The sequence below is a fragment of the Phlebotomus argentipes genome, unplaced genomic scaffold (assembly GCF_947086385.1).
Source record: "Phlebotomus argentipes unplaced genomic scaffold, Phlebotomus argentipes genome assembly contig_5, whole genome shotgun sequence".
In the NCBI taxonomy this organism is placed as follows: domain Eukaryota; kingdom Metazoa; phylum Arthropoda; class Insecta; order Diptera; family Psychodidae; genus Phlebotomus; species Phlebotomus argentipes.
Window position 1 is genome coordinate 10,909,621 of NW_026776165.1, and position 14,547 is coordinate 10,924,167.

General features: G+C 41.7%; 1 protein-coding gene across 1 annotated transcript in view; it reads left to right on the forward strand.

The window, feature by feature from the left end:
• Window positions 1–3,550: 3,550 nt before the first annotated feature.
• Window positions 3,551–14,547, forward strand: part of LOC132266095 (protein sax-3-like) — a 51,542-nt gene continuing 40,545 nt past the window's right edge. The window contains exon 1 of the mRNA XM_059766933.1: window positions 3,551–4,179. Coding sequence (XP_059622916.1) covers window positions 4,110–4,179 — 70 coding nt within the window. The 5' untranslated portion in view covers window positions 3,551–4,109. The remainder of the gene's footprint in view (window positions 4,180–14,547) is intronic.

Consider the following 14,547-nt stretch of genomic DNA (forward strand, 5'->3'; position numbering starts at 1 on the left):
TTTTTGTCAATAGAAATTGAGAGAAATACTGAAGATGGAGGGAAAGTGAGATGACATAGGGGCTGATAAATTGAGAAAGTGTGACACAAATTCCACTTTCAATGTCAATCACCAGGCTAGAGAGTCGTTTAGGCATTTGCAGTTAATAATCGTGGAAATGTGATTAAAAGTTGTAAGCACGATTTATTGTATCAATTTGGAAGTTCTTATGTCAATTTTTCATATTGATTTCATGCAATTTAGTGCTGAATATGCGCTGAATTGCCTTTAAATTGACTTCCAAGCGCTGAATTTTCCCAAAACAGCTTCAAACGCAAGAAGTCAACTCGAATCCATAGCTGAATATTATCAAAAGTCTCGTCGTGTCCCACTTGTCAGCCCCTTGAGTGCGAAGGACAAAAATAAAAGGAGACATTAGAGGTTCCCTTCAATTGCAATAATCGTTTCGGATTTTTTTCTACCGCACCCAAGAGTGTTGAATGAATGAAGAACTCGTCGCCTGAAAGCGAGAAACAGGTGACGATTTTTCGAGGCGAAACACTCTTTTCGCTCCGAAAAATACTCCCCAAATAGCCAATTCGGGTGTTCAGGCGGCAATTGTAGAGGATCTTCTTTGCCTCCTCCGCACAATCTATTTTTGGTGAAAATTCAAAATCCCAAGTAAGTGGATTTTCAGGCTTGCACTGGAGGCACACACATCTTTGCTTCTTTAACAATTCAGCGGAATAGTCTTGACACGTCGGGCATCACCAGGACGGAGAGCGAGAGAGAGAGAGAGCGAGTGGAAATCCTTGGAATTATTAATGCTGCGCCTCTCAAAAAGGGGGCTTATTTATTGTCAAGCCCTTGAAAGTTATGAGGGTGTCTCGCAATCGTCGGGCTCTTGTTGTTTTTCCAAATGAGATCCCCGATAATGGTGACTCTGGAGAGGACGAGCAGACAATTAGATTGGTGACTGCTTCGCCTTTTCCACCCCGACGCCCTCTTCATTTGTCTATTTTGGCGGAAAACACCATTTTGCCTCCGTTTTCCAGTGTGGATCGAGCTGACGTCTTCAGGAGTGCTTCTGCTTGGCAGTTCGGCTTTAAAAAGCATTTTTTTATGAATCTAAAATAAATTGCTTCACACATTGGGTACTTTTGGAATCCACTTAAAATCTCTTGTTTCGGTTATCTCTTCCGACCATAACCTGAAAATATCATTAACATATCTTGAAAGACTCCGTTTTAAAGGCTTTTCTTTAATCTAGATCCTAAAATCATCTCTTATAATTTGCGGAGACACTCAAAATTGCTGATCAAGAAATATTTTTCAAGTCCAAATCAATATTTTTGAGATTATGTTCGATAAACATGTCAAAGGTTCAACTTGAGCATGAAAATTGATGCGCTAGAATTAGTATTTTATTTACAATTAAAATAAATCCAAAGAAATCATCCAAAAGTATGATTTCTACTAATAGTAGTTTTATAGTTTGACTTGTAAAATTGTGCCTGATTTGAAAGTCTCAAGATTCTCATTCCTAAGATTTCTAGTGAAAATTCTTGTATGAAAAGTGACTTTATGTTAACATGAAACAGATTAACTTTAATGATTCTATTGCGTTGCAAAATATAAACGAATACATTGCAACGTCAAGTGGAACAAATTTGTCCCATACATTTTCCCCCGAATGAAACGCTTTCATCCCTGAGACTGCGTTTTATATTTGCACACACACACTTGAGAAGTCAGAAAAGACACAGTTGCTTTTGATTTCATGACATGGAGAATGTTGTCATCATTAAATGACTAAAATCCTTCAATCAAGCACTCGCTCTGGTTCAAGACCACTTTAGGTCATGTAATCAGGAGTGCTTCCTCTTTGCCATTGCGCGAGGTTTGCGCCCCAAATTGCGTACTTGAAGAATTCCACCAACTTTTCCACGTTTCTCCCTTCGCCACGGCACGGCGAGGGTGACGAGGAAGTGGCGAAGAGAGTGTAATTAGGCGACGTTTTTCAGTGTCAACCACACGTTCTCGCGCTGACTGTGTTGTTGTTGCTCATAATGCCGCCGAGGGGCGCAAAAAGCACGCCAATTCTCACCCTCCGGATCACCATTAATTCGTCCACGGGCGCTGAAAACCGCCCCTCGGCCCCCTGGCACCCCGTGACTTTAAATGTAGATTTCACTGAGCGTGATTTATGATGCCCAAAATGTCTTTTTATGTTGCGCTACATACACTGCGGAACACGCTCTGCTCTCTCACTCTCTCTCTCGCCCTAACCATTGATACACTTCTCGATACTAGGCGAGCCCAAGCTAGTGCGACGAATTACAAGACAATCGCACTCGAACACTTTTTCCAACCCCTCGCAAATGGGCGAAAGGCAGCCGCGTGTGCGAATGTGTTTGGGGAGAATTCGGTGTGTTTTCACTCTCTCAGCATGGAAACACTTCGGAGATGCGGCAAAACACGCTCTCTCTCTCTCGCTCTCAGCACTTCGCTCTGTTTGCACTCTAGCCTAGAGCAAACAGTCGCGACGAGGGGTTTCTCAGTGGTGTTTTTCCCAGGAAAAGTGGGCCTCAAAGGCCATCCTTGAGCGACTCACGGTCAGGGTTAATGTGGTTGTGGATTTCTAAAGACTCCAGAGTACCCAACAAAGAGGTTGTAAATCAGCTGAAAAGGAAATTAGAAGACACATCATGAGGGCTGTCAAGACCTTCACTCTTTAGTTCCGGGCAGAAATTATTCGGAATTTTTTCAAAGCGCACTTTTGCGAAAGAATTCTCTTTGTGTTCGAAAAAGTAAAAAGAAATGAGTTTTTTTAAAATGTTTTTTTTTCTCATAGGATTGCTCAGGAATAAAATTGAAAATCAACGATAAAAAATTTGTTAAAAAGTAATTTATGTTTTTTCAAAATCTTTTTCACTAATTTTTCTTCTTTCCCTTCTACAAAAATCATTCAATGTTCTTTTTTTTAACCTAATCAAACAAAAAATAACTTTTCATAATGCTACAGAATATTTTTGTTTATGGTTTTAAGAATAGTTTTTGAATTGGATTTCTCAATAAAAAAATTAAAATTGAACGAGGAAATTCTTTAAAATGGAGTTTGCATTTTTTATATTAATAACAAAATCATATGTACATTTTTTTGAAGTTTTATAATGAAAATAACAGTTTTTTCAAATATCACACAGAAAATGTTATGAAATTTGATTAAAAATGCAATAATTTTCGTTTTTCACTTCAACAATCATTTGATGGTGTTGAATAAACACCTAATCAAATACGAAAACTCGTGGCGCTGCAGAATTTCTGTCAATTTTATGCAAAAATGCGTTGTTTTGGCAAACTGCACTCTGGAAACCACCAAATGTCGTCCCCTATTTCTCGCATTGCTCCTCTCCTTCCACATGAATGGACTCCGGAGAGTGAGAGCGGGAGAGAGCGAGGCTCTCGCGAGAGCCTGTGCTCTCTTTGTCGCGTTGAAGAGAGGCAGTGCGAGGGGTTGAATGACTGTGGCATCGAGCACGATGTTCAGTTTGGTTATTCGCGCCGTGGCGTGCTGATGTTGGTGCTTTCCTTCTCGCGTGACCAGTGTGTCTCTGTCTTCAGTGTGAAGTGCTGGGTCGCCCCTCGGCGTCTCTAATAAATAAACAGGCGTTAGTTTAGATAAACGCTCAGTGACGATTGATTTAGGCGACACACAAGAGTGGGCCTTTCTCTCCGTGTTAATTGTGAGAACATGATGATCTGTGGTGGTTCAATGCTCTCCTTGGCAATACTGTGCTGTGCTGTGTAGAAGTTTCTCGTGTGCGTTGTTTCTTTTTGGGGGGGAAAACAATTGCTGAAAAATTCAAACTCTCCGCGTGTCCTTTTGGTGCTGTGCTCGTGTGCTCAATTTGGCAAGCGAGAGGGAGGGTGAGCGCGAGAGTGGGGGGAAGGAGCAGGAAGTTGTGAGGAGTGAGGATCCATTAGAAGGACCGAACATTCGCCGTGATGAATTGCAATGGTGTGGAAGAGAGCCTGGGATAACTCTGCACATTGATTTCTAGCAGTGTTGCAGTCTTACGTAATTTCGGATATCTTCTCAACACCTCCAGGACAACTCTCCATGCGACATGGATAAGCTTGGCACGCTCTGCTGTTTGCTTTTTCTCATCCTCAACGATTTATGGACGGGCGCCGAAGGTAAATTTTGCATTTCCACCATCAGAAGCAGTGACTCACAATAGAACAACTTACGATCCGAAGGACAAATTCAACCCCCGAAATGCGGACTTTCCCGTGAGACACACGATATTCGTGATTGCTTCGCATAAAGCATTTTTTGGCTTAAATTCGTGCGCCATCCGATGAGACTTTTCCACCTTTTGTCGTGGGAGAGTTTCTGGGGCGGCGGAAAGCGCGCTCTAAGTGCATTTTCAAAAGTGAATGTCAATATTTGACTGTGAAATTGGCCAAATATTTGATAAACATACCTTCGTCACGGTGGGCGTTGAGCGTGGGAAGCTTCGTTTCTTGTTTAACCTCAATCGCTGCGTCAACATAACCTCTCTCTCTCTCTTTCTCGGGGTTCTTATACATTTCTTCGGAGAAAGTAAAATATCAATTAATTTCCAATTCAGCGTAATTGCATAACCTCAAAAATTCATTAGCAAAAGCCTCAGCGGTGGCGGTTGAAAAGGGGTTTAAATTACAGTGAAGATTTTCAGCAAAGTCACCGCAATTTGCTCCCGGCTTCACTTTAATTGCGGGTGAGCTTTAAGAAAATTGCTACCTTCGGCGTCCCCATTGTGCAAATCGATCCCAACTTGTGTCGATTTTGCCCCCCGAAGAGTCAAAAGACTACGGCCAATATTGGCCTTTCATGGCAAATGACGCCAACCAGCCAATAGATGGCACTGATTCTCGAGTGCTTAAGTGATTGCTTGGCATTGGCTTGGGCAGATTTCCTCACTTGATCCGCTCTGTGTGTGTGTGTGTTTTTTTTCTCGCGCTCATTCGCCACGCATAAAAGAATGAAAAGAGAAGAAGAGGATGGTTTTCCACCCCCTCAAGTTTTCCAATTTGAAAATTATTCAGGGAGAAAAATATCTGTGGCAGAAAACAAATTGCGAGCGGTTCTTTCATCTCGCTTAGGCGCATGAAGAAGAAAAGCACTTTCAGCGACAATTCTAATGCTGGGATTCTTTCGCCCAATAAATATGCAAATTCTGCCTCGTTCATGGATGTTTCGTGTATATTTTTTTTTGGCACATGGCAAAGCCAACATTCTCATTCGAATCAGGGAAAATCACCCACTCAATTGACGTATTAAGGAATCTACGTGATGCTTTTCCTCCCTCCAATTGCGACCTCTGAATCCATCGATATTTGCGACACGGATTTCCAGCCTTCTGCCGAAGAATCCTCCGCGTCTTGCGCTGCGACAGGCGCTCATTATAGGCGTGGTGAGAAGAGCAAATAGTGCAGTATTTGCACAATTGCTCACAACACATCAACAATTGCTGTGCCACGTGTCGAGGATCGTCGGAAGACCCACGTTGAGCCATTAGTTGTTTTATTACACATTTCCCATTGAACTGCCATAAATCACAAGCGTCAACATAATTTAGCATAGCCACAATGGCGAGGACTCTTGCCGAATATGGCGTTTGCCCAAAAAAAACCCCGACCAACAATGGAAGATTGAGTGACTTTTTCACTGATTTCCACCACATTTTGGGGATTTTATGGGTGTCGGTTGAGTCAAAAGAAGCACGAGTGAAGTGATTTCCTGCGGCCAGGAAAATTGATTAAAAGTGTGACGTGGATTTGTGGCACATTTGAGTTATTTCAAGCACAAAAGAACACCCCAAGAGATGACTATCGTGAAATATACTCACTCAAGTATTGTAGTGGATAAATTTGCGCAATTTGCAATTAGCAAAGTTTATTAAGAGGATTTTCCTATTGCTGAGAAAGTGAATTTAGGTCGAAAATATAATGCAAAGAGCAGAATTTTGCTAATAATTCATTTTAATATTAATTTAGTAAGTGAGTTTGTGAATTTTGTAATATAAAGTGCATTAAAACTCATTAAAAACTTGTTATTTTGTCACAAAAACCACATTTTAATTGTATTTCTGGTCGTCTAGAAATTATTTCGGGTGCAATTGTGAAGTTGAACTTTCATATTTTGTCAGATTTTTATTTAAACAAAAAACATTGCTTCAATTAATACCAATTCTGCAGACATATTCAAATCAGCTTCGTTATGGAATTCTCGGAAAAACCCATAGATAATATTTTTAGCATACGACAAATTGTGAATAAACGTAGTTATGCCAATTAAATTCAATTAATTAAAATATTCATTGAAACAGAATTCATTCTGAACTTTTAAATATCGCTCAAATTCCACTTTTCGTTGATCGAAAATAAAAAATTAAAACAAAATGGAGCAGAAATTGAGAACATGCAAAAGTGTGATGAATCCCAGGCAATTAGCAAGGCTATTAATGTTGATGCTGATGACAAAAAAGCTCAAGCTTAAGTGGATTTCCTGTGGTGTTTCAGGGGAAAAGTGTCGAAGGCGCGCATTCAAATTGATTTTCTCACAGGCACAATATCGTTTGACGCAATGGGAAAACCAACTGGGCGATGCTTGAGAATGTGTGTTTCTTTGCTCAAGAGAAGTTCTCTCAACAAATGCCACATAATTGCCTTTTCTTCGGGTGGGACAATTTAGGCGTTTGTGGTCTGTTTTTTGTCAGCTGGAAATTTTGAGCCTGAGCGCGCCAAAATTGGGAAGTTAATTAGAGAAATTCATAAGAGAGCAATAAAAATTAAGAAATAAATTGGGATAGAGAGAGAGAGAATGAAGTGTGGTGGAAATCTCGAGATTCATCGCGTGGCAAGAAAGAAGGCCATTGAGATGTTTTCTCATGCAGAGACTTAAGCCGAAGGGTTCATCAGTTGGATTTTTAATCACCGCGAGCTCTTCGCCTCAATTTCTCACCCATAAATATTCAGCATTCCACACGCTGGCCATTCGGCATGTCAGTGTGGCGATGGGGGTGGGAAGATGGGAGGGGGATGTGTGAGATAATGACGTTGGAATGCCACGGACAATTGGAAAGTGAATGTTTGGGAAAGCGCCGCCAAAACCATTGCTTCCGGCCCAATGTTTCCCCAAAGAGAAATTCCTCCTGTCAGCGATGATTCCGGGCAGGAAACTCCGTCGGCAAGACTTGCCGCAACCCTTCGAATCTAGCAACTATCGCAACTCTAGCTCTTCTGGTGTGACTAAATGGAAAAGTGTGAGGATCGTATAAATAACTTGTCCGCGGGCAAATGCTCCAGACTGTGCACAGACTGGCGGAAAGAAGTGTGTATATGCCGAGGCCCAAGGCCTGGCATCTGACATTGTAATGCGATATTTTGGCATTTTATGGCACTAATAATAACATATTCCCATGAGGATGCGAGAGAGAGAGAGAGGGTGCGCAGACACGAACAACAAATTGGGCGATTAGTTATACAGAATGATTGAATTTCATTTTCATGATTTCCCACTCTGTCTCCGATCCTTCGGGCCGCCTTTCAAAATGAACCGTCAACAGACCGCAGAGAAGAAGTGTTCATTCAATTTACATAATAATTCCTCACCCATCTCACTTTCCCCACCGCATTTGTGAAGGGTAAATTGAAAAATTCAGGTTCTCTTTGATTCCAATAGGCATTCAGTGGGGCATAAAATCACCATTAATCTTTCATCTAGCTGTGCGCAACTCTGGGCAGAAGCACCGGAGGTGAAAAGAGAGGAAATGAGTGAAATTTCAAAAATAACAAATGTCTCATTTTCTCCAGAATCTCCCCCTAAAATTTTTTCCTCTCAAATGACTCAAACTTTTGCCATCATTTTCGCCTCAGAATCGACTCTATTGCGGGTGCAGCCGTCAGATTGTGTCCCATAAATCGTGCTATTGTGACGGGATTTATTGCCATGAAAATTGCATTTCACATCGTCCAAGAACTTCATAACGCACTCTGATTATTTCACCCCAGAAGGGCAAATTAATGGAACATTCTTAAGTCAACACAAAGACTATGGAATATGGCGAAGAGAGTGGCAGAAGGAAATTGATTTTGTCCTTCATTGTGAACTAGGACAAAGTCATCTCTTCTGTCCTCAAAGAACAGCTTACTTTTGAGTTTTCAGCTAAAACCTTTCTAATAATTCGTTACAAATCCTTCTTTTGGAGCTCTTAAGAGTTCATTGCAATCTGTTGTTCAGTTTCAGTTCTTCTTTATCATTACATTCTGGGCGGAGCTTGAGAGTGGGCGTGGCTTAAAGTATTTCATGCTGTTCGGTTTTCAATGCAGCCCTCAAGTTGCCAGTTTTTATTGCTGTGAAATTTTTCATTCCTCTTCTCAATATCTGAAACAAACAACAGGGTTCTTTGTCCTTATTTATCTCGCGATATCAATCGCTTGGCGTTGAGTCTTTTGCCCTTATCTTAATGACCCACCCTATTAAGTATCGACAGTGAGCTACAAAACGACACCTTAAGTCCTCGAATTGGTCCCAATCGCGCTGAGAAATTTCCGTCTAATTAATTCGAAGAGTGTGGAAAAAAGGGATCCCAAATTACCCCAGCTGGCGTGTCTTCGGCATGAGGAATGACGCCGCTATCCTGATGGATGGCGGCGATACTGCAGTGCAAACAGGATCCATCGAGAGAAATGGGGTGTCTTTTGTGAATTTTGATTTTATTGTGTGGATGTGACTGGCCTGAGAAATCCCCGAGACGCTCATCAGCATGCACGGCTCTTTTTTCCATCCACTCCTCCTCATCCCTGGCACTTTATCCCTTTTGGCGCCTCGGGAGATCGATATCTCGGTGAAGGACGAGAGAGAGAGAGAGAGAGAGGACCTCTTCAAAGAACAACTCGAGAGATTCTTTGCGACAAATTACACAGTCCTCTTGTCTCCCAAGCAATCGAAGTGCGCCCCGCAATCTGTGAATTACAAATAAGGCTGAGGTTTGATCATGCTAAATAGAAAGACCCAAACATTGCCTATACATTTCTCTTGTGTTGATACAGAGCCAGGGAAAAATCAATACACTTTTCCACCCTTCGACCAGCATTCTCGGTGTGGGAAATCCACATCACAGGGAAAATGTAAATCCCACAACTATTAAGTGAAAAGAAAAGGAAGAAGTGTACGGGTAAACATTCTCCAACTCTGGCCACGCTCTTTCTCGTCTTTTGCACACATTTCACACAGAAGATGAAAAGAGGAGCTCGAGCGCTTCTTTTCCTCATCTCGGCGATGCAACGCATCCTTCGGAGTCCTTTCTGCACTCCAGAGATAGCACACAAGATCCCTATTGGTGGTTGTGAATGTTTAATGAACGCCTCGACTGCTTTGCACCTCAGCCATCCTTCACCAGTCATTGCACACCAATTGATTCACCCCGCATTCGGGCAAATTAAAAGCTGAACCCGCTGCAGCTTCATCTAAAATTAATGGCAAACCCACGGAGATGCTCCACATATTCAGGAAAACACTCCAGAGCTTTTCGTGCGCACTTTGATTTCTGCTGCACACCTTTAAGAGCCAAGGATTTCATGGGGTTTTGACTTGCACGCGCGAAAAGCACTTAATTGGAGCGTCTTTTCATGTCCAGAGCGCCTTAAACTAATGAGTGAACTCATTAATTGAGCTCTAAAATACACCCAAAACCTCTAGAACCGCTTAGAATATTCTAAACCTGATTGATCAGGGTGAAATTTACGATGTTCTAAAGCACTTTCCAACCAACTCGGCGTGCAATAAATCCAACCTTTCGTGCGGCAAAGGCTGAAATGCAATTCCCCTGATATCAATCAGACATTCTGCGGTATCACGAACCCTGCTAATTGTCGACAAATGACAAACAAATAGTCTCTCTTGCGGATGTTTCGTTGGAAGTATTGATTGGGTATCAATCGAGCAGAAATGGTGAGCATTTCCCAAGAATTTCACTCCGCCTTCTTCAGACTATCAAGTGTTGTCTCTGGAAGCGTCGCAGTGCTGGAAATTCTTCTGAGTGGGGTGTTTTGCACAGTATTTCAGCCATGCAACAACATTTTTATCCACCAAGTGTCGCCAAAGGTTTTTCCCCTTTCCGAGCATTTTAGGAATTCCGTGCAGATCCGCAGAGAGAAAGTGTAATTTGTGGAAATATTGTGATTTCTGCATTGATTGGCGGCGGCTTTGCATGCGTTTTGGGGGCCTCTTTTGGCGCGCGCACAAACACGAAAATCGCATTTGGCAGAAAAGTCAGACGCTCAGTGAGGAGGAATAAATTCATAAAGCCATTGATTTTTATCGGGGTCGAGAGGCCGGAGTGCAAAACCCACACGGAATTCCGTATGAACCCTCGCGTCGAGGCGCCAATTTGTTGGTTGTTATTTTTGACGCTTGAGGGTGAGGCCATGGAGTTTGCCGGCGGCTCTGGAAATATCCTGGCACGTGTCCTGCATTCATTATCGCCGCCGCTCCGCTGCACAATCCACATCGTCAAATGGATTTCCTCGTCTTGGGAGTTTAACACACCCTCAGAACGACGCCCGCTTCGCCGGTGAGCGAAGAGTTACACGGCGAAATCTCAGGGTTTATTCGGGGGAGGAATTAAAGGAAATCGGCGGTGTGACAAGGCTTTGAAGTGTGTGTGTGTGTGTGTGTAGGGGAGACCGGGGCAGAGAACGAGTCGTTTTTTCTGTTTCCCGGCAAAACCAAAATTAGCGTGATTATTTAACTAAATATACTTTGCAATTTGTCCTGAAATTGGTTCCCATTTTCATGAAATCTCATGTCAATTTGTGCTTTTTCCCAGCTTTTCCCCGAATTCATTTCAATTTGAACAATTACAGTAAATTAGAAATCAAGTTGAAAGTTTCGATTTGTATCTAAAATTGCCCCAAACTCTCATATCCTATTCTTTTTTAGATCCACAGTCTTCCTAAGCGACGCACAGAGGCAAGTCTTGAGGAATGAAGAGCTGAGAAGCCTTTGCTTCCCAATTGAAGTCGCTCAATTAAATAAGAACTTTCGTCCGGCATTCGAAAATAGAATTATCTCAGCCACTCTCCAGTGCATCCACTCCATGGCATTCAATTGAAGAGCTGCGCGAGAGTATTTTTATCCGATTCTTGGGATGCGCGCAAACAAACACGACTGAAACGTCAATTTAATAATGTAATTGCCGCAGTAAATGAGTGTAAAATGACGCGGGCGGATGAAAGGGGGCACTTTGTGATGGCTTTTTTGCCTCTCTCTCTCTGCATTCAATTGAATTAATAATGCCATGACAAGGAGAGGAACAACAACAGTGCACAGATCGGATGACAAAGCACGTGGACGTGTAATTTATCCCTCTGCATCGTGGCTTTCTTCAGCCGCGAGATGAGTTTTTCCGGGAAAGTGCACAGACAAAAGAGGCGCACCAAATGTGGGTGTCAAATTCGAGGACCTCCGCGGAGTTTCCTGAAATTGCTGTTCAATTTTCTGCGAAGCTATGAAGAGAATATTCATTGCTTGGCGCATGATGAGTGACCAAAATAGAAGGAGAGAAATCAGAGAGCTCTGAGCCTACGAATTTGTCTGCTTTTTCACCCTCTGATTTCTCCACACATTTCGAGCTATTCTCAAGTGATTTCACCACCCAAAACCCACCCCAAATCCACTCTCGTTCATCAATAATAAATTCTGTAATTGCCACAAGGCTCACTGTGCAGGAATTTGCGTCAATGGTGAAACAATACCCTCTTTCACAGACGGCGAAATCCCGTGAAAAGTTAATGGAATATTTGCTATTTGAAATTTTAATGATCCCAACCTACGATGGAAAGTCTTTGCGCGCGCGGAAAATCTATTTGATCATGGTAATATCGCTTTAGAAAATCCCAACCATTTGACTTGAGCTTATCGTGTGCATGAGCCAAAAAAGAAGAAAAAAATCCATAGTCAAGCATTGAGAGCGTGATGGAAATTTATTGGGAATTTATTTATGGAAATCTTCCGGGGAGATTTGAGATTCATTGATTCATAAGTAATCTTGAGGGTGAATCAAATACATTTCACACTCTCGAGCATCTCCAGGAAACTTCTCTCTCTCTCTCTCTCTCTCTCTGATTTACAGCCCTCGTAATTATCTAGTAATATTAATGCATTTATATTTCGAGTTGTCTTTTCCGCCTAATGAGTTGCGGGTCATGGAATCCTCGCCAGACGATATCTCGTGAAGCGTGTTGGGCTTTATTGATTTTTTATTAGTCAAAATATCTGTTGACGAAGGTCATGTCCCATGGAAATCTCTCTGATTAGTGCCAGATATGATGGATCAAATTCCAAACACTTCAGTGATACTCAGACTCTCGTGGTGATAAAATTGCCACGCATTCGAGGGATTATTAAGTGGTTCTCATGCGAGGATTGGGTTAAATATCACAGTGAGGGTCGTGACGGATGAGAAAAGTGCCTCATGATAGTCTGGAGTGACTATAAAAGCGAATTACCGACGTAAATTACCCAAATTTGCAATAATTCAGCCTAATTTATAATAATTACACCCGAAATTTCTGCCTTGCGAAGAAATATCTCTAGATGAATAGCTTTTGGGCTGATTTGCACAGTGGAATTCACATTCGAAAGCTAAAAAAGTTCTCTTAAACTATCTTTAATGCAGGAAGAGTAGCTTTTCTTGAACAAAAGTATCTCAAATTGATACTTTAAAATTCAATTCCAATGTGCTTTGATGCTATGTACTATTCCAGCGCCTCTTGTGAGTGTCTGACGAACTTTTATGTAAAGTGAAAAAATTTTAAGAATCAAATTATCTTTCATATGCACTTAAGATTATCAAAATCGGCCCACAAACTCCAGAGATTCGAGCATTTTTAACATGCATTTGTACCTCAAAATACCCCGAAACTACTTGGTAAAATCATGTCTTTTGCAGTTCCATTTCTAACCGTGTCCTTATGAATGCACAAATGAGAGCAAGGACGGAAGATGGGATCTCTTTGAACACGAACGGAGCTCAAAGATGATACGTTTTGCATTCACAAAGTCATATCTGCGTCCCTGGACGCAAGGTGACTCGTGACGTGGGTCAGAAGGTCCTCCCGTCTCGCAAGTCGCACTGCAAATCACCCCCCTTTTCTCACAAGGATGTCCAGTGAGACTCGGACAGTTGGTAGGAAAATTGAAAGCGCAACGGCATTGGCTGAAACTGTCCGCAATTTCCTCTGATGTGCACAGCCCAATGATTTTCCATTCATGTCACACGGCCAAACAGCAAATACATAATACAGTGAAATACATTCATGACTCGCCTGTATGGCAAAACAAGGCAATTTTCACAGTCGGAAGGACCCGGGGTTTTGGCTGTTGGGGGAGAAGAAAGGCCGCACAATACGGAATTTTTAGTCGAAGCCACAAAATCAATACAAGCTCGGCATAGTTGCTGTGTTTGCAAAAGTGTCGAGTTGGAATTTTGGGTGGGTTTTTTTTTGTGTTCGTCCATGTGGAAAGAATACAAGTGTTTTTATCATGTGGCGAATTGTGTCGCAGCAAAAGTGAGTGATAAACAGCAAAATAAATTTACCATTTTTCCTGTCGTCTTTGTTTTCTGCTCCTTATCATCTCTGCCGAGGAGGCAAATCGACTTATCAGCCAATCCTACTTTGTCACCAGTGTGTTTTGCCACAAGACTTGCCACTCGTGCAAAGGATTTCTGACAGTGCAGACAGGATTGAGCGGTGCGTTTGTGGGTTTTGCTCTGCAGGACAGAATGGAAATTTGCTCAATGGCACCTCTTGATGGGATTTTCATTAAGAAAGCGTCCACATTGAGTGCAACCACAAGAGCGACAATATGAATGCATTTACTTATTCATCGCAATTCATGAATAACATCGGCAAATGAAAGCAGAAGATTCTCTCCTGAATAAATTCATACTCGGAAAATCACTCAAATGCCTGGCAAATTGATAGATTCCGCAATACTTTGGAAATTGCTCGGTTTTCCCATTGTTTAAGCTTCTCTCCCTCTTGTGCTCTTGCCTTTAATGTGATTTATTAAATTGGTATTTCCAAAAAGCATTTTAACATGCTATCTCGGGAATTTCATCTCAACTTTTACGATGGGAATTTGATACTCTCTCTTTCTTCTCCGATCAATTTGATGGCTCAATTTCACGTGGAGCCACATTTTAATTGATAAAAAGGCAAAATGGTGGAATTCATTTCACAAAGAATATAGATACAGAATTTATAAGGGATAGAATTTCTCGGAAATTGTGTGAACAGATGAATTTATGGGCTAAGATGTCAAGTATCTTGTTCTATCTAGACATCTTTTGATACTGAAAAGAGCTCTTAGAACTGCCTTAAGCATTGAATTAATGCCTTAAAAGGGTTGGTTTTGCCAAGGGGCAGATAATACGACTAAAAAGTCTCAAAATTAATTTCAACCGTCATTCTTATTCAATTTTTTCTTGAGAATTTACTTTCCATATACAG